The sequence below is a fragment of the Hydra vulgaris genome, chromosome 10 (genome assembly GCF_038396675.1).
Source record: "Hydra vulgaris chromosome 10, alternate assembly HydraT2T_AEP".
Lineage (NCBI taxonomy): Eukaryota > Metazoa > Cnidaria > Hydrozoa > Anthoathecata > Hydridae > Hydra > Hydra vulgaris.
The window spans coordinates 17,507,878-17,530,000 of record NC_088929.1 but is presented as its reverse complement, the minus strand read 5'-3'; the positions used below and the strand labels follow the sequence as shown (position 1 = coordinate 17,530,000).

The 22,123-nt window shown below is 29.3% G+C and overlaps 1 protein-coding gene across 1 annotated transcript in view; it reads right to left on the bottom strand.

Annotated features, from left to right (window-relative positions):
• LOC136086176 (adhesion G protein-coupled receptor B1-like) overlaps nucleotides 1–22,123 on the bottom strand; it is a 38,978-nt gene that overhangs the window by 1,950 nt on the left and 14,905 nt on the right. Inside the window, exon 4 of the mRNA XM_065808456.1 lies at nucleotides 1,034–1,210. Coding sequence (XP_065664528.1) covers nucleotides 1,034–1,210 — 177 coding nt within the window. The remainder of the gene's footprint in view (nucleotides 1–1,033; nucleotides 1,211–22,123) is intronic.

The following is a 22,123-nucleotide window of genomic DNA, read 5'->3' as shown; positions in this document are numbered from 1 at the left end:
TTTTTGTTTGTTTTAGTTTTATTTTATTTTATTTTTTAGAAGGAAAACACGGGTATGGATGTTATTTAAAGTTATACTAATGATATTTCCATAAAATGGTTATTACTACTTTGAAGTTTTTGTGACGATATAAACAATTATTGTTCTTTTTTAGAAAATTTAGAAAAATCAAATCAAAGTTTTGTGCTAATACTGGCATGGCTTGTCACATGTTATTTTATGTAAAGGTTAAATTTTGTTATGAGGATTACAGTTCTTATTAAAAAAAAAGAAGGTAAAGAGTATTGTTTGTAACTATATATTTTGTTTACTCTGAATCTTTTTATATTTTCTCACATCATTTTTAAATTTTTGTTTGAACACGTTTATTGTTTGGATTTATGCCTTTTTGAAATGTATGTCTATGTGGTAACAAGTGCTTTATAGTTGTTTTATCAATGTGTTTTTATAATAATGTAAAATGTTTTTTTATTGATGTGTATGTGTTAATATGTGTTATATAATTGTTTTTGAAAATGTGTTTAAATATGTATATAAGGTATATATTTAACCTTATATACATATCTAAACAAATTTATTGTGGTTAAGGCTGGTACATATGTTTATACTATGTTGTTTCCATGTTTTCAAAGTGCTGTACTTATAACAGAGGGTTACACGCTAGTATTATAACTTATTATGGCAAATTATAGTATTATTATAACAATAGTATACTATTCATAATAAAATATAAATGAAATTATTGTTATTTTTACTTGTTTTTAATTATTTGGTTTTCATTCCGACAAGAGGATAGATTAATATTACTATTCAAACATATTATTACCAATATTGTTAATATTACTATCATTAATACTATTGTTAATATAAACATAACATATCATATATATTAAATAATGTTAAAATAAACATAACATAATAGTTTATGTTTACATTACAATCATACACATTATAAATTACACTTTACTTTCGATATAAGTTAACTAAAATCCGTCATTAATACTTAAAACTCTTTTTATCAATATTTTCTAACCGGGACAAGGAACATTGTTAGTGCAAGGAGTTTGATCAGTTAATAAAGCTCCACCACAATTTCCAGTAAATGATGCACCAACACATTTTCTTGATCTGTAACTAAAATTATATTGATCATCTGTTTGCTGACATGTTGCAAGGCATATACTCCATGATGTCCAATCAGTCAAATAACCTGAAAAAATTTATTAAAAAAAAGAGTTTTAAAATATTAATCTAACTATTTGTTAACATAAAATATAGTAAAATGGTTTTATTTAAAATTTTTTATATTTTTTAAATAACCTTAAACAGAAATAATCGTCATCACCGTCAATAAGCAAATCAATAATGCCTGGACAAGAAACTTGGAAATGGAAACATTGAGTTTCATAAGTTATGCCAACACAACTACCGTTTTATGTAAAATTTTAACAAACTCAAAATTTTACATTAAGCCTTAGCTGATGCTATGCACTTCTTGAAACGCTACGAGCTAACCACCTCGGCCTGGTGGCCGAAGTAATTAGCTCGTAGCGTTTTCTGAAGTGCATTGCGATTGTTCAAATTCTTATGCTTGTACATTTAATTTTTTAAAAATTATTTTCAATATTTTAAAATACAAAGTAAAACATAACGTATATAGAGATAATATATACTATAACAAACAAAAAGGAAATGATTTTTATAAAGCTTTGCATATGTCAGGATACTTATGTTATTAATGTGCTAAGGAACTTAGTGAAGTTGTATAGGTATGTGTTATATAATTGTTTTTGAAAATGTGTTTAAATATGTATATAAGGTATATATTTAACCTTATACACATATCTAAACAAATTTATTGTGGTTAAGGTTGGTACATATGTTTTATTACTATGTTGTTTCCATGTTTTCAAAGTGCTGTGCTTATAACAGAGGGTTACACGATAGTGTTTAGTGTCAAAAAATACGTAATAATGTACTTTAATAACATTTTGCGTAATGCTGTTACTTATGTTTTGTTATATATGAATGTTTCTCACTTAAGTTATATTATATATATATTATATTAACTTATGGTGTGTGCTATTGTTGTATGTTGTTGCTGTGATGTTTTTTGTTATCTATTGAGTTGATAGACATTCGGCTTAAACTCATGTTGGTCTGTACTGTTAAAAATAGTAAATAGGTAATTTTATTAAACATCACCGGTTTTAATCATTCACTAAAAGTCAATACAAATTATTTTGCCATATATACAACTTGTTTTATCTCAATTCGATTTTTTGTCTTTAGCGCTGTTTACTACATGATTTTGCTATAACTATTTTGGAATCACGATGTTCCAGCATAAATTATTTTGTAAAAGCTAGCATGAAATTATAATATTTTACAACTACTACTCTGGTAAATCACAACAGTTTTTCTCTATAAGGTACCTTTATTTTCATTTTTTGTATGTTATGTTTTTCTTATTTCTTTACTTATTCATTACATTTTTTGTTTTACATTTATCAGATGATGTATAAATGTGGTATAGAAGAACAAAATATTGTTTAGTTTTGTGAATTTCTAAAAAACGTTTACTAATATTTTTTTTGAAGAAATGATTTTTATGTTTGCAACAAAAAGTTTACGTTTTTTTGTTAATTAATTTTTTGATGGCAGTATGTTTATTATTAGAGTTGCATGTTTTTAATAATTTTTTTTATTATTACTTGCTAAGCTAATTTTTTTTTAAACATCTTTTAGCTGATATATATATTATTTTAAAATCATAAGATAATTGTATAATTTATTTTAAATGACAGTCTGTTATATATAAAAATTATTTGTGTATGCTATTTAGAGTACAAAAATATTATATATAGGAAAGATCGCAATCTTCAGGATTCGTTTAAGATTTTTTCTTACTACTTTCAATTAAAAGTGAAGTTTAAATGGATGATATTAGGCTAGAAGCAGATATTAGTTCAGAAAATGGAAATATTAATAGGCAAGTTGTTTGTGACACAAATGAAGAGGTAGACTTAGGCGAAATGAATTTAATAATGACAAAATGCTGCTCGGCAAGCGGCAACTAATTCGAACCCAAATGGGGAGCTTAGTTAAGCGAGTTAAAAATAATCGTCGCAGAAATGAAGGAGATAGGATTAGGCGAGATAAAATTGATAATCGACAAAATGCAAGAAATGCTGCTCGGCAAGCAGCAAATAATTTGAACCCAAATGAAGAGAGCTTGGTAAGGCGAATTAAAAATAATCGTCGCAGAAATAAAAGAGATAGGCTTACGCGAGATGAAATTTATAATGAACAAAATGCAAGAATTGCTGCTAGATACGAAAGAATGCGTTGTATATCAAGAAGTAATACTATTCCAGATTATTTAGGAGAAATGAATTATATTTGTAAGCATTGTGGTGCTACGAAGTTTCCTGATAAAACACATTTTTTATGTTGCCATAATGGAAAGGTAGTTTTGTCTCAACCTTCATAATTTCCATAAGATTTAGAAGATTTATTCAAACGAAACTATGCAAATAAAAATGCCAATCTGAATTTTTTTAAATATATTAGAAACTATAATGCTTGTTTTTCTTTTTTTCATTTGAAGCTAATATAGTTCAACCCATAAATCATGGACCGCCATGTTTTAGAATATGTGGACAAGATTTTCATCTTATTGGTAATGTGAAACCAAATCAAGATGTTCCGCTGACATATTGCAAAAAATTCGTTTTGGTAAATCTGTTTTTTTTTTGAAGTAGGTTTAAAATATTAGGTTTTTAAAATCTTATATATTAAAAGAATATAGTTGGTAGAAAATAGGTTTGTAGACTGTTAGAACAAATTAAATATATAAAAGATCTACTTAATCTACTTAATAACCTACTACCTAGATCAAAGATCTGTTTAATCTACTAAATAACCTACTACAAAGTGAAATTTTACTATCATTTGTTTGTTTATTTTTCTGTTTTGTTGACAACAATAAAGAGAGAGGTAGTAAGTTTAAAAGGATTTTTATTTTATAAAGTAACTAAAATGTTTTTTAAAATGTTGTTGTTGACTTTAAAGTAGTCAATAGGTTTTTATAATTTAATACAATAAGCCCGAAAAACATAGGTCCTACTAAAAATTCTATTATAAATAATAAAGAGAAGAAATCTAAAATTCTCAGTGAGACAGCTTTTTATTATTTTATACCAAGTTAGTTTAAATAAGATTTATTTTCTTTAGTTGATCAAGAGAGAGTTAATAAAGGTATAAGTTACGTTAGTTAAGTGAATTTTTTTTTAAAAGTTAAGAAGATATTTTACCATCTATACATTTAAGTGCTTTTATTGTTTAGACACAGAATTAAAGACTGAAATAAGTCATTGTTTTTGCTGTTAGATACATGTTAATAGAAATTTGTTTATTTCTACTGTAACTGGAATTTTAAAACTTCATGTACTTAAGCTTAATTATCTTTTTTCTTTTAGTAGAGTTGGAAAAAAACTAAGTATAAATTATATGATTAGTGTAGTTAAATAAAGCATTTATATCTGTACCTCAAAAGTCCAAGGTCAGTTGTCACATTTTAGAAATTGTCCAGGAGAGAAGAAATAGTAAAATAATTAGTCATTATTGGCTTATTCTTGATGGTTAAATTTATGTTATTTTTTTCGTATTTTATTTAATTTGTCTTGAGGTACATATATAATTTGACAAAAATAAAAAGATAAATATAAAAAGTGAAAAATCATTTCTGGACAAGAGACGTTTTTTCTTTAAACATTGTGGGTACATCAAACCCTTTATATTGACCAAACTTTGTTACACATTACCGTAGGACAAGATTCTTTATACCTATGTAGAAACTGAAAAAACTAAAAAGGTCTCGTACATAACTCAACTGCGTTACAGATATTCGGATTTAAAGTTTATGTTAATTTATAGTTTTGGTTTAGTTTTTAGTTAATTTTAGTTTACTTTTTTTTAGTTTTAGCTTTAGTTATCTTTTTTCTTACTTTAGACAACTTCATGAAAGAAATGAGGGAAATAGGTAAAAAAAAATTTTAATTATATATTTATTTAAATGTAAATACTATTCTATCAATTATTCTGAGGTATATTTTTTATCTTTAGTGTCTGGTAGAAGCATAACTGGTAGGGCAGTATTTTCAATTTTATACATTTTTTATGGAGAAATATGTGCAATATGTGAAAGAATTATTTAATATAAATATGACACTTGTAAATTGTTCGCATTTTACTCATATGTTTATTAAAATTAAATTTTTCACAAGTTTAACCATTTTTAACCCATATAAACCCATGATTTTTAAAATGTGTTTCTTGTCTTTATTTGGTGTGATTTAGGTCCAAATGAACAATATTCATCAACTGTTTCATAATTTTTTATATACTTAAGTAAATATAGGTAAAAATACAGGTTTTCTTACGTGTCATATTTGGCTATGACAAGTAGAATAGTCAAACTCTGAAACCAGGAATCACATGGCAATGTTAACTGATGCAGCATAACTCACAGTAACGTTTTATAACTGTTATTAATTATTTTACAAGGCCACCTAGCGAGTGAAAACTGCCCGTTTGACGCAAAAGTGTTCAGAAACAACGAAATGGATGCAAAAAATATCATGAACTTTTAAATAGCACATAATAACTGTAATGTCACATTAATGTTAAGTTGCAAAGACTATATTTCATTGACAAAAACAGGCATCAGTTATTTGCAGTGGAATGCCTTAAAGCAACCAGGATGCAGTCCCACATTGCACTTCTCACAGTAGAAGACTGATGTGCCTTTGCAGCCGAGTGCCACACATCGACGCTGTGTACCCTGAGCAATCCAGTGATCTGTAGCATCTGTGCGTACTTCAGTAAGTACTCGTCGATCAACTGCTACACGAGGTGGCGGATACGGCACTGAATTCTTCTTCATTGATAGTGTCTGCACATAGGTTTGTGCAATCTGATGTCAAAACGACAGCAGAACATGCTCCGGGGCGCCAGGTATTTTCTCCTGCATACGGTACAGCTGGAAGGCGTTCTGAACGGCCAAATCAACACAAAATCTAAATATTGGCCAATACCATTTCTTTGATTGATGCTGAATCATATAGCAAGCTAGATTTTGGTCTAGGCGGTCCACACCGCCCATCCCATAATTGTACAGTTGTATTACTGAAGGCTGATTAACGTCTATGCGCTTCTTCTGTGCTGATGAATATCTCTTAGCTTTGCGAAGTGGTGCGACACCAGCGTAAGTTGATGCAACTGTCACAACCTTACTGTCATGCCAGCGTACCAAGCATACATTAGCCTTTTGATCCAGGGCAACGTCATGCGAGCCACGAGGCAGCTTGTACATTGCTTTGATGTTTTTCAATGGAGCACCTTCAGTTCGGTTAGAACGGAGAGTGCCCGTGGCGGCCATTCCTCTATCCGCTAGTAAGCGCAACAGTCGTGGGCTGGTAGAGAGGTTGTCAAACACAATGTGAAAGAAATTACCGCCATGTTTTGGTAAATCTTTTGTGAGATTGACCACCACCGATCCACCGAGGCCCAGATCTTTATCTGTCGTGCCGGCACCTTGATATGGGTAGATATTGATGACATATCCCAAACGATTTGCTGCCACCCACATCTTATACCCGAACTTGATGGGTTTGCCATGAATGTATTGCTTTGCACCGCGTTTTCTGTAATAAAGGATCACACTTTCGTCGATGGTGATAATTTGTTCAGGCTGAAAGTTTGCCAGGCAAGCAGCATTGATGGACTGGATAAGAGGGCGAACTTTAGCAAACCTGTCGTTCATATTAAGTTCGTTGTTATTGGCAAAATTTATATTACTCATTATGGAACTGAATTTATTGCGTGACATAGCGGCCGACGCCATGGAATTGTGTACATCCCCCGCAGTTTCCCAATACATAGAGCGACGAGGCAGAGGAGCATAGCCGCTTATTAGAAGAATCGATAGGAAAAGCATGAGTGATGTAATGTCCAGATCAAAATTGTCATGGTCTTTTTGAGCAGCGTATTCTTTGCTTTCGTTGCATATTCTGTGCATTATTTCTGGTGTCATGAACAACTCAAATAATGACACTGGTGACAGATGGTTTTCTACTTTAGGTGGGGGTATGGTCCACGGAAGCTTTTCTTTTCTGACGGCCTCCTTGAGTCGCTTTTGACCCATGACGGTTTATACGGAACTTGTTTCTTTATTCTCTTTTGCTGCGGACCCTGTTCCACTATATCATCTGCAGTGTCCTGTGAATTATTTTCTGCATTGTCCTCCTCTGCAGTGTCTTCTGCACCGTCCGACTCTTCCATTCCAGTAACATCAGTTCCATTGGGTCTTCGTAGTTTCATCGTCGCTTCCGCCAGAAGTTGATTACGATTGAGACTGTTTGGATCTCCACACACCTCATTCTCATCACCAGAATCTTCGTCAGTGTCTGCACCAGAGATTATTGGAGAAACAATTGATATTTCGGCTCTCTGAAGACATTCATCGTCTGTATCTTCTAGCAATTGTAGCACCTCATGAAGCCGGTACCTGCAAAATATATGAAATTAGTTATTACTTATTTATTTGCTCTGATGTTGAAATGACGTCAAAGCATTCCCACAAATTACGTCATTATAAAATAGCAGTAAAATAATAATAAAAATTAACAATAAACAACTCTCAACCTTCAAATATAAGAACTCAGAAGGGAAATAAGGTGGGTCACAGTAACTTACATAAATACCAGACTGCTGTAGTTTAATTATTTTGTATTAGATAAGGCTCATATATTTACAAGGAGTTATACAGTGTCTACAAACTGATGAAAATGCCTTCTATTCCGAGGTGAATAAACTGTTTGAAAATTTGTACCCTCCTGCGGCTAGTGTCAGTTTAAACTGACGCACAGAAATTGCATAAAAATATAAGAAGACTAGCTTTGTTGACTATACCGAATATTCAAATGTTAAAACAATATTTAACAATATATTTAATCTATATTTCAACTAAAAACAAAACATATATGCATACCTTTTTCTTGACGAAACACTAATGTTCGAAAAATATTAATCAACGCTACTAAAGTGTGTCAACTGAGCAAAAATTAAAATAAGTTAATGCAGTTTACTTTATTATCAGCATCATACATTTACACATGACGTAATTATTACGAAAAATGCAAAGAATGTTTGTTATTTTGCAAATTAAATCGGATAATGTGACTGTCAGTTTAAACTGACGCTAGCCACATATGGGTTAATTAAGTTTTTCTTTTTCTTTTAATGTTATTATTTTTAGCATTCTCTTCGTCTTGTGAAAATGGTGAGGTTATGTTTTCTTTTTTGATTAAAAAAAATTGTAAATATTTTTAATTATTATTATATCCTTCTATTTGTAATTTTAGGTTCGCTAATATTTGAGCAATATCAAAGATATCGCTCCCAACACCCAGGGCCTCTCTCGGAGAGGTCCTTCAATAAGTGGCGAAGTAATCGCGGTATTGATGAGCCATCCTTTAAATGGAAGGCTTATCCATGCCAGGGTGTTGGAAGACACCAAGGAAAAAACAGCAACCAAAAAGTTGTAAATGTCTTCTATTAGTAAAGATATTTATAACTTTTTTGTTGCCGCTTTTTCTTAGGTGATCCTTTTTTTTTATTTTTTTTTAATTTTGTAATATTTAAATTGATTTATTACCTAATCATCATAATATGATGCGACGTTCTATTGTTAAAAACAATTAATTTGTAGTTTAATTTATGGAACTCACTGATTTCAATATTTACTATAAGCCAAGACAATTTGTGTAGCTATATAAATGCAATTTATTTATATCTCAGTTTGATTTTTTATCTTTAATGTTTTTAGTTTGGCTCCTTGAAGCATTTGTTATTTCGCTTCTTAATTAAGATATTTTAAATCTATTGTAACGTCTTTTAAATTAAGCTAAAGTTTACTAAAAGTCAACACGGAATAACGTCATAAAACAACACTGACAAGCTGCATCATGACAGCAGTTTAAGTATGACAACAGGTTACCAAAATGCAGGTAAATTGTTTTCCAGTTTTTTTTTTAATTTTTTTTTATATATCTTCTTGTCTATTACAACTTTTATTTTAGGTTTCTACTTATCTATTACAACTTTTATTTTAGGACGCATGAATGCAATATAAAAGATCAAATTTACATACTTTTTTAAATTTGTTATGCACATGTTTGATTGTAAGTTAACTTTAATTTGTTTGAAACGTGTTTGTACTCAATTGCTTAGTTATTCATAATAAAATTATTTAGTTGTGTGCATTTAATGTTTTAAGACAACTTCATTTTTTAAAGAAACATGTATCAAGGGAATACCAAAAAATTAATAACTCATGTATAATTTACGTTTACTTTATACTAATCTTATATAAAAAAAATATAGCAAGAATTTAGCTTAACTTTTTTGTCAATTTAAGGCATGATGAAGTGTTATTATTTTGTATCAGTAACTAGAAAAGTGTTGTGTTGAACTTAGTAATGTCAAGGAAAATGGTCCTGCCCTACACCGATATGAGCTATCGTAACTTTAAATTGTGGAAAATAGCAACTATATATTAAGTAACAGACCGATCATAACCCGTATTACGGTTTAATTTCTGCTAGTAATCACTAATCTTCATGCCATTTACTAAAAACTATTTAAATAAATTGCAAATCAAATCGTTATAATTAGTACTTTTCATAGCTTTTACGTTGTTACCTTTTTTACAATTTAATTTTATCTTATATTAGATTACCTAAATCCAATATTGGTCCTCATGTAAAGTACTACACATATATGAGTTTTTTCTGTTGAGTGTATTGTAAAAAAACAGATCGAGTTATGTTATTTGACATTTCTAACTTCACATGACCCGTACTTCGGGTCCATATCTGTCTTGCAAATAAATGTTGTTTTATTAGGAGAGTTCAAATTTTATTACATACTTTATATTTGAAAAACTGAACTCTTAAATAACAAAAAACTACCATGCAGTCTATTCTTTTTTCAAAAATGTTGCTAATTGAGCAACTTTATAGTAAACTTCATTTTTTTTTGTTATAAGTTCATTTATTATTTCTTTTTCCTCAAAAGCCTAATCTTAAATTTAGAATTTTTAAAGTTATTATGTTCTTGACATACGAATAAAGATTTAAAATATATTTTAGAAATGAGCAATTGAAATAAAGAAGGTTTAAATATTATTATTTCATTTAACAGTTTTCAATCAATATAGGATACGTAAATAATCCTGAGATACTCAGTTTTATATTTTATATTTTAGAGTGATATTTGTATACTTACGTATGCAAATAGATCGCAAAAGTCGGCTGTTTTTTCCTATGCAAGTACAACGTTGATCTAATGTTAGTTTTATCGTATTTATATTAATGAAAACTTTAGTTACAACGTGATTAAAAATAGTTACCAAAATTATATTGGTCCAATGTATATAAAAACATCGCATAAGTTGGTTGTTTTTCTGATCTAAACTCAACGTTAATCCAATGTATAGGGATTAACGCTAAAACAATGCATATGGATCAACGTGGACAAAATGTGTATAACCTCGCATTGATCCAATGTATATTGATTAAAGTTGATCCAATGTTTATAATGCAAATTTAATTCAATGTTTATGGATTAACGTAGGATTATATACATTGAATCAACGTTGATCTATATACATCGGAAAACTACTAAAACAAACTTACATATTGCAAAGACTATTTGCAACTCTTATGAGGAAATAAAAACAAAGTTTTGTAATTTTATATGTATGAAGGAAAAAATCTTTTAATAGCACTAGCTATCTGTTCTTTGTCTTTTTTTAAACTGATTTACCTGATCTTTTCTTACAGAATCTGTAGTTGCTTTTTGTAAACTATTATAAAAAATATTTATGACAATGCGGGATCCATACTTAATTCCCCATTCTAGGTGATTCTCGCTTGTAAAATCAACACTGCTATAATAAATCTTAAAAACTTGTCTGAAAATTTTTAATTGATAAAGAATAACTGCAATGTTTGATCAGAATAGGAGAAATAATATCTAGAATACTAAAAAGATGACAAATAAAATCAGATAAAGATTAACTTGGACATATAAGTCCACCTCTGGATAATATTTGCAGATATTCGTTATTAAGAACATTTTGGTCTGTAGAAACCATTTTTTTACCGTAAGATAGACGTTTAAATCTTTTTTTCAATTTTTTAGCAATGTAGCCTGTTATAGTAGCAGCAACTTCCATGCTATCTTCAGAAATATGACACTCTAATATCTCTGAAGACATCAATGTAATATCTTACATAATGTTTTTAAATGTAGAGTATTCAAATTTTAGATAAATATTTTCATCCCAGAAATTATTATCTTCCTTTAGAAGACTTCTTACTGCCAAAATCTTTTCACTGTTGCAAACTTCTAAAAGACTCACAAGAAATTGATCACCACTCATTTGTCTATAATTACAAAAGCGTAGCTCCAAAGGATCACTTTGTAACCTGGAAGTAAGAACAAATGTATAGCTTTCTTCAAGCAAATTATCAATAAGAGGTGCAGTTGCACGTAATGTTGTGATAAGGGGATGATAAGTTTGTTTGGTAAAAGTAAAATATTCAATGTTGACCAAATTTTAATCCAATTTGCAAGTTCTCTATAAAATGTGTGTTTTTATCTCCTTTTACATTAGCATTGTTAAGCTGATTAGATGTACTAAACATATCCTTTGAATTAAGTGCGATAAATAGCTTATGAAACAACGATAAAAATTGTACTGCATCAATTCTTTCAGGAAAATAACTTAGTATCGCAGCTGTAGTTGTTTCATCAAAAATCGCTAATGCAAGGTTAACATCTTGTTTATTGTTTCCAGTGTAAGTGTCCTGATAATTAATTTTCTTCGCTTTTTTCAAGTTTCCATTTAATAATTAGTCTTTTTCATAAATTTTATGAAATAAATCTCAAGTAATAAAACCAGCTGGAACTTCAACTTTGTCTCTGGAAAAATCAAACAAAAAAGAACGAAAAACAAACTTTTTTCCATTCAGCAAGTTATTCCAAACATTTTTTATTAAATAGATTTTATCATATAATAGATATGTTTTTAAAACTCCATTATAAGCTGGATGATAAATAAAGAGTTTTTCAACTCCAGTATAGGATTTATGTAACTCTGAAAATGCATTAACATTGGTAGAATGATTAACTGTAACAATAGCTCTTACTTTAAAACCTGATTGGTGCAATGAGGTAATGCACTCATCAATTTCATTTTTAAACCATAATCCTGTTGTGCAAACTTCAGGTGATAATCTCACAACATAAGAAATAGCTTTTTAAAGCCCTGCAATCATAAAAACAACAATGCTTTTATAAAGATTACTTTCTGAATCTTCACCAATATTTTTCCCATTTTGATATTGGGCTGCTTTCTGCAGATACATTTCATCCACAAGAAGCACAGAATCACTTGATACACAATGTTTTTGTAACAAAACTGTTATAGCTTTATACGCATTTATATCACCACTTTGAATTTTTCTAAGTAAACTAAAAGATAGTAAAGGTAGTTTTACTAACAATAACTTATAAGACTGTGCTAAAGTGTGACGTAAAATTAGTGCATAACGTATAATGGATGCAGAATATGGAGGTATGCCTTGAAGAGAATAGTATCTAATTTCATCTAACTCTGTCAAAATTGAATTCATATCATTGGCTTTATTTCTAATACAGACCGGAAAATTTTCTAAAATACTACAGTTTGTTAATTTGCAATTATGACCTCTACGAAACCATTTAGGTAAAGAAATATGGTAGCCTTTATATGACAATGAAACATGAATATCTTTATTAACAGATATTGACTCATAAACAGTTGCTGTGCCTGATTTTTCATCAAAACATAGTTTATAATAAACAACACAATCATGAATTTTTTTAAATTTAAAGCCTGGCGAAAAATGTTGTTCTGTCATAGAATCAGGACTAATTATTTTATCAACACTTTGAAAATCTTCAAACTCATCTTTTCCTAAATATCTCAAAGTTGGTTCTTTTCGGGGCAACTTTGGAACCATTAGAGTTGACAATCCACTTATTTCATTGGTTTGAATAGTTGGAAGAACATTTTATTTCAAGGTGCATCTTTATCCGTAATTAATAAATATGTCATCAAAATGATTCACACAAATAACTGAGTATTTTGATGAAACCCAATCTTTTCTATTAACAAAGTATATCCATCGTTCTAACAAATCAAATTCTTCAAGAAAATGAAATGTTGACTTTTTCTAGCCATTAGAGTAATTAGTTTTACAGTTTGTAACAACACATTTATTAACCATTTTATTACACAGACGAATCAAAAAAATGTAACACAGTTATTTTTAAATATAAAGTTCACTTACATTTATTATTGGAATTATCTCCACTTATACAACATCGCATAAAAAAAGCAGTTCGACTATATACAGTAATAATAATCGGCTGTCTGTGTGTTTATTTTATTATCTCACTCTCTAATAGAAAATAATGAAACAGACAATCAGTCAGAATACATTCACTTATTAATTAGTTCAGAATACATTACATATTAAATGACTATAAAAGCATAAACCAATGCATGCAAGCAAATATTTATATAGTAATTGTTACAATATTATAATTCAATATTTTATTTAACACCTTTGTATAATATTCACTGGTAAATATATTATTATTGTTATTGTTGTTAATAAAACCTTTAATATAAATAATTTAAAATTTAAAAATTAGCCCTAAAAAAACTGGCCTCTTAATTTTTTACGGAAAGTGCAACAAATCAGGCTGTATAACAACAGTAGGCCATGAGTGGATTAACGTTGTGCTTGCAACAAGAAAAGGCAGATATACAAATACATATTTGTATAGTTTAAAATAATTATTTTTCATTCAAATATTTCAGTTTAATACGGAAATATATTTCGCTAATATACTTTTCTCTTTTTTATATAATGAAATTACAAGCCACAAGCAAAACAAACATGAACATTTTAATCTTTGTATATTCATACTAAAATAAAAAACAAATAAAAATAATTCCAATAAAAGTTAGAAATTATGTTGTCCAAATATAAAATATAATAATGAATCAGCTTAAAATACAACGCCTCGCTAACTTAAAAAACAATGCTGTCCCAATGTATAAAACAGCGTTGTTCCAACGTAAAGTACAACGTTGAATCAACGTGAAATTACGCAATCCCGACTTAAAATACAACGTTGGACCAAATACAACTTAAAATGCAACGTTGTTTTTTAGCTGTAAGTGAGGTCACATTTGTAACCAAATTCATTTAAAAACAAAGTTGATATTGAACCAACGCAATGTGCAACATTGTTTTAACGTTTTATCAACGTTGGGTGCTAGCTGGGTATGACATATGCAACCATAGAGCCAAATTTAAGTTTATTGATGTTTGCATCAAGTGAGAGTATTTTCTGAAAATTGGCGGTTTTTTACGGTCTAGAAACAAGCCCTTAAACTTCATTGAATAATCTCTTGGCATTTAAAAGTTATGAAAGTGAGAAGTTAAAAGTATGACAATGTAACACTCTAAAAAAAAGAAGGAGATTGGAAAGGGGTTATGAATTTTAGAAAGTCATAACTTTTGAACACTAATAATTTATTTGATAAAGTTTGCAATATGTTAATAAACTTTAATTTAAGCCTTTCGCGACTGAGTTAAAAACATCAGTATGACTGCGCGCAAAATAACTAATTTGGATCATAAACAAATGAAAGGCAATTAAATAAAAATACTTGCCAAAATATAACAAATGAGATCATGTTTCTTTTGTTAGAGGATAGACTCTCATATTTATAAAAAAAAATTTAAAAACAAAAAATTTAGTCACGTGATCCAAAATATATACCATATTGAATTAACAAAAGTATATAGTTTCTTAATTTAATCCTAAAAAATCAACAAATAAATTCATAAACATAAAGTTTTCAATATTAAATAAGATAGGCATTTATAGGCAAACAAAAAAAAATTAAACAAATTTGATAACTTAATCAAAAGATATCTAACTTTTTGTAAAGGCACCAATAGAATTGGAAATTTCCTTAAAAGAAAATGCATATACATTTGGCTTGCGAAAACGTTTTATGTATGAGCAAATATACATTATATCTTTTTAGGAATAGTCCATAATAGTATAACAATTTTGAAAACACTCATCAGGATGTAACCCGAGTTGTGATTGACAGAAATTAAAAACAAAAACAGTTTTCAAGGGATGTCCTTTGGCAGTCAGTTTGCCCTTGCATAACAAACACGACATCCTTTGAGGTACCTATCATTATTGCCTGCCTCACCTGGTGGCAAAATTGAAGGAAAATGTCTGCCAGTAAATCTATCATAATCCTCCCCAACAGCAAGACAAGGGTTGTGAGGAATATCAAGGGTTAGTGAAAATTTCAATTTTATGTTACTCAGCAAAAATCCAAGAATAAAATGTGCCTGCCAGTACTATGTATATAAAACCTTTGTGAGTTTAAAGTATATTGAAGAATTAGACGAAAACCCAATTTCTTGTACCATTTATAGGATTTTCGAAGAGCCTAAATTTTATGTAATTGCTGGCCTACCCGGTCAACACCACCCATATTTATATGCTCTGAGTTGACCATTGATGGTTTGAGAATAATGTTACCATCTTTATCAGATTTTCTTGTTTCCACTTGATTGTGATATGTTGACAGCTCGTAAACAACTTTTGTTTGTTACCTGATTTGTCTTTAGTTGCACGATATTTGCAGGCTAACATTTTATTGTCTTCGCTGCGAGTTTAATATAAAACAGCAGTCGTTTTTGCAAGTTGATCTTTAAGTATCTCTTTGCGGTAGTGTTTTTGGTTTGCGTGAATAGTTCCACAAATATAAGTCTTCTTGGACAAGAGGAAGCTGGCATGAGAAGGGCTTGTATAGTAATTATCAGAAAAAAATATATGACCTTTATTTAGAAATGGTCCCATTAGCCTATTTTGCTATACGTTGGCCTAAAGGCATTGTGGATTTTTTGTCATCATCCAAGTACCACAGTGTACTAGGAAATCAAGTGTAATACCGTCAGCTGCCGTCAACTCATATACCTTTATTCCAAATTGTGATCCTTTTGTATTTATACATTGACGAAAATGCAATCTGCTCTTAAAAACAACAAGAGATTTATCAACACTCAAGTGATGTCCTGGATTGAAAACTTTTTAACACCGCTCTCTGATCACATTAAGGAACAGTCTGACTTTATGCAATTGATCGCTATTAGGATTATTAAAAGTATGAATAATATCATTATTGTTAATGAAATGAAGAAATTTGAAGATAACCTTGAAATGGTCTTGAGACATGCTTTTGATCATCAGTGGACAAGTGAATAGCTTTCAAATTCTTAGGGTAAGAATTATTGGTCTTTTCAGGGTGTTTGCTCAAAAAATCTTTGCAGTATCGGTCACTTTCAGAAACAATTTGTTCTAAAATAGGATTGGTTAAGTAAGCTTCAAAAAAGTCAAAAGCACTGTTTTCTCCTATTCTAACATTTTGACCTTCTGTGGAAAAAAGTGGAAAAATGTCATTAGATTTTTCCGCATTATCAGCATCAACATGCTCCCATTCTAACTGTGATTCTGTTTCATCAGGAACAACAAAATCAATGAACAGTTGATGTGATCGACCACCATGAACACGAGGAAACCTAACCCTAATTTGGCCCCGGTTAAGTTGTAGATTATAACAAGCACCTCTATCTACAATAGCAACACGATCAAAAGAATGTAAACCACTTACATTTCTACTTCCACCTCTGGTTCTTAAACGCTTCTGGGGCTATGAAACATTTTAAGATAGTTGTTGAGCTTCATACCATTCTTTTTCACTATCAGATTCTATTCTCATATTACTAGATGATTCCTTACAAATTTCTTCCTCAGTTTCAGATTCTATATTCAAGTCATTATTTGCTCTCTCCTTAGATAAAGAATTCTCATCGCAGAAATTTTGATTTTTAGGTGTATTTGTGGTGGATGGTGTAGGTAAAACTAAATTTTGAACCGGTAAATCTTCCAACAACGGTAGTAGTTCTTAATTTACATAATCTAAAATACTTTCAGAATCACTAGAGCTATCAAGATCAATATCAATATTGCTATCTACATTTCTATCATCAAACAAAATATAAAGGATCTCATTCATATCAGTATAACTTGGTCGGTTCTTAGCAATTTTTCAAAGTTAATCTTTGATCGATCTATAAATTCAAACGACGAACAGTTTGAAGTATCAACTTTAGAAGTTATTTCTATTTCAGATATATATATATATATATATATATATATATATATATATATATATATATATATATATATATATATATATATATATATTCAATGTTTTCTTAAACCCCTATAGATGTTCAGGAGAATTTAAAATTATTGATGGACCGTTAAGCAGTTCACACGTCATTTTCAAACAGATTTTATGCATTGTGGGTTTTATGCCATTATTGCTCCAATACTGTTTGCCAAATTTTAGATTACTTATATTGGGGCCCTGTTGGCATGATCATATTGGCCAATATTGATATATCAATATTGGCGCTACAGCTTGTTAACTTTTTTCGCTTTAATGATGGGATTTGTATTAAAAATGTCCATATAGGCAAGTAAGTTATTATGCAAAAATGTTTACAAGGAACATGATTGTATTATTTAATAAAAGTATTGACGATGATGAGGTTAATGTGATATGCCATATTCTATCATCTGCCTCCAAGTTCATTTTCCTCGTAACAAAAAGATATTTTAATAAAAGAAAAAAACAATTATTTAAAGTTTGTGCAGTATAGCGCGAAACTAAATTAACGGGATGACTCGAGGTCAATATTGATAATAGTGCAGAACATCAATATTTTTATGTTGAAATTCCATATCATCTTGCTAAAAATTGCAAGTGGAAAGTAAGGCAAAGAAATAGCAGTAAGGTGATCTTCCAAATATATGAAATCTCTCTGGAAAAGGATTTTTCCTAAGGTTATTACTTTTGTATGAGAAAGGTGCCATTTTAAAGAAGGAATCGCGAGCTAATAATGATACTGTTTTAAATATATCGCGAAGCATGTTATCAATTAGGTTTATTGCAAGATGAGATTGAATGAGAAATATAATAACAGAGATTGCTGCAGCTTAGATGGCTTAAACAATTATGGAACTGTTTTCCATCATTTTTACTTTATGAAAACCTGATGATCCTTTACCCTTTTAAAATACCTCTAAAAATTAAATGATGAATAACTGCATACATCATTTAAAGGCAGTCCAACTTGTTGAGTTGAATTGTTGAGACAGCTTCTCGTCAAATCGAATCTACTTAACAATACTCAACTTAGTTCTGTTAGTGCCTACTCGTGCATTTTGATACGAAACCAAAGTCAGCCATTAAAGTTGAGGTAATGGCGAGAAAGAGACTACTATTTTTTAAAGAAACTATAAGAAATTAATATGCTGATATGTAAATAATATGTAACAACAACATAAAATTTTAAATTGCACAGGGCAATTTGAAATTTTATGTTGTTACAGATGCTTACAAATACAGACGTTTTTACAATTTTTCGAATTGTAAAAACATCTGTATTTGTAAGCATCTGTATGTTAAAACATCTTTAGTTAAATTATCGGGTGGTATATGCGGTAGTGGTGTAGTAGTAGTGCGCTCGCTTCATTAGCGAGAGGTTCCGAGTTCGATCTCCACCACGTTCCTGGCAGTACCGCGCTCATCTTGTTTCTCCGCGCCTTCTCCTTTAGTAGCCTCCTCGTCTGTAGTGGCCTTCTGGGCCTTGGGAGGTGAATTAACATAAAAAAAAATAAAAAAAAATTAAATAAATTTAACAATTGTGTATATTGCATGTATATTACAGGAAAACTTTAAAATTTTTTTTTGCCTTAAATTCTTATGGTTTGTTTTAAAATAGCATTAATAGTGAATAAACTAAAACATTTATTTTTCTGGGGCGGATTTGAACCCACGAAAAAGTAAAGATATTGGCATTGAGAACACCGCACATAACCATACTTTATACAAATTTCATTCAATTAACAATTTTTAAGCGAGCTACTCTATATAAGCACAATCTTATTGCATAGCATATGTAATAAATAAAATACAATAACTAACAAGTGCGTTATATGCAAATATAAAATCCATTCATTTAACGTTATGTACAAACTAGGTTTTACCGAAAAATAAATTTTTTTTTAATTTGAAATTGTAAAAGGACAGAAAAAATACTATGTTTTAAAAATTAATTGTGACTGACTTATGTCTTCAGTTCGCACTAGGGTTTTATTTTTCTTATAAAAACACGTTTTCTGACTTTATTTACAGAATAAAAATAACAAAATCTATGCATGTACTAGAGTTGTAATAGAGTTTAAATATTACACAATGACTAAGTCAGAAATGGTTAAAATTTTTAACAAAAAAATTTTAATGACTTCAGTTACCGCTAGAGGGCTGAGTTTTTACGAAAAAATACTGTTTCATGAGTTTTTAAAATTATGGTTTTAATTGAATGGAAAATGTTTTTGAAAAATGTTTAAAATGTAGCTGTAAAAAATTTCAAGTATCTGATTCATTTGGAGTTATCTCAAACTGTCTTTTTGTGTTGAAAAAAGGCATTTCTTTTCGCGATGCAAGTCTTGCACTAATGACGCTGACTCTACTAGCCAAACCGCATACTCTATCTGAAGCTTCGGTTACAAGTTTGATGCATCTCTCTATTTCTTGAGTATGGCATGAAAAATGCTGCACATGTGGATGATAAACATTTGTTAATATTTCTATTAGATTTTCATCTGAAAAGTGAGTGGTAATCGGAGGTTCATTAGTTCACAATTTTTCCAATCAATTAGATCTATCTAGTCTTCTACTTCAAGATTGATTTCTGGTAAAATGAACTTTCGAACTTTGATTTCATTGATATTGCTTTCATTATTTGCTGTAATGCTAATTTCTTCACATTTAAGCGATTATCTGATATCATAGCAAGAAGCATGTTTTCTGGTGCGCAATAAAAGCATTAAATTGTATTACTGGATCGATGATAATTTTTATTTCACTACTGGCATACCTGGATAAATTGATAATGAGCCATAAATGTCTAGTACCTTCCGTGCATGAGGGACTACACTTTATATTGAACCACATTTGGCAGTAAAATTTAATAATGAACTCAACTATTTCTCTCAGTCTGAGTGACAATTTGCTACATCTAACATTATTTGTCAATATTGTATTTGCAGTGGTCAACTACCTGGCATAGTTAAGCTCTCAGAATTACAGCTAGCCAAAGAGTTTGATAAACAACCAGTAGATATTGCTTTGCAAATATCATATAAGTAGTTTTGGTCAGATCTAAGAGATTTTTTTTCTATTTGTGGCAATGTGGCACTGACATGTCCTGATGCAGTCTTTACATGCCCTAGTTACTTTGACTCTGGTTCTTGTACTAAAACTACATGCTTCTCTTCGATGGTTTTTCGTATATTTTTCTCCTTGATTGTATCTATAACTAATGTTGTATCTTTTTTTCCATCAAAATACAAACCAATTATTAGAATTTTTTTATGGTCTAAATGTTGTATTTCAATTCTGCTTTTCTGTTGTTATCTATGAATCTTATTTTTATCAATTACTATAGATTGGTCTCCTTTTGAAATTATGTTCATGTCTTTCAGCAAAACACAGGCTATAAATTAACACCTCTGCTTGAAACACCTACACTATAGCAGGTTTTTGCTAAGGATAGTAAACTATTAGATATTTTATTCAAAAAAGTTTTTTTTCCATCACTTTCCACTCTTATTTTATACATTGAGAAACGATAAATTCCCAAAGGGTACAGAACGTCCTTGGACGTCCATCGGACATACCTCCAATAAAGATTTAATAGACAATTATTTCTTATAATATAAGAAATAATTGTATAATATGTATGTACATATATAAATATATATATATATATATTATTATATATATATATATATCTATATATATATATATATATATATATATATATATATATATATATATATATATATATATATATATATATATTTATATATATATATATATATATATACATATACATATATATATACATATATATATATATATATATATATATATATATATATATACATACATATATATATATATATATATATACATATATATATATATATACATATATACATATATATATATATATATATATATATTTATATATATATATATATATATATATATATATATATAAATATATATATATATATATATATATATATATATATATATATATATATATATATCTATATATATATATAGTGGTGTGACAATGTTTTGTGTCTACCCACAATTTTTTACATTTTCTAGTTTCAAAGTCTATTATTTGAATGTTTTTTGAAATTTGTGCACTCAAAAGCACTTTTTATTTAAGAAATAGGTATTTTAAATGCTTGTTAAATGCTTTTCAATTCTCAATTAAAAAGCATTTAACAAGTTAGTAATAAATTTTATTATTCAAAAAATACTACAAATATATTCAAGATCAATATTTGGTGATTCCTCCTTTGCCTCTTTAATTGCAAGAACCATTTTCGGCATACTTGTGATGCATTTTTAGCCTTCTCCTTTAAATTTTTAACAAGGATTCAGTGGTGAATAATTCTTTCTATTAAATACACTTTATTTTTAATGTTTTCTTTACCCCCGCACATTTTATAAAGGATTTAGGTTAGAAGAGTTTCCTGGCCAATCAATTTATGGAATATTCTGCTCTGATAAATCTTTTTTAATTGATTTGGCTGTGTGTCATGGTGTCTTGCATGAAGATTTTTTTTCACCTGGACCAAACCATTCTGCTAATTCTAGCAACAACCTTTATTCCGTGACTTTTTTATATTGTAACTGATTCATTATTCCCTCGACAATATAGAGCCTTCTCATTCCCTTTCCACATATCAC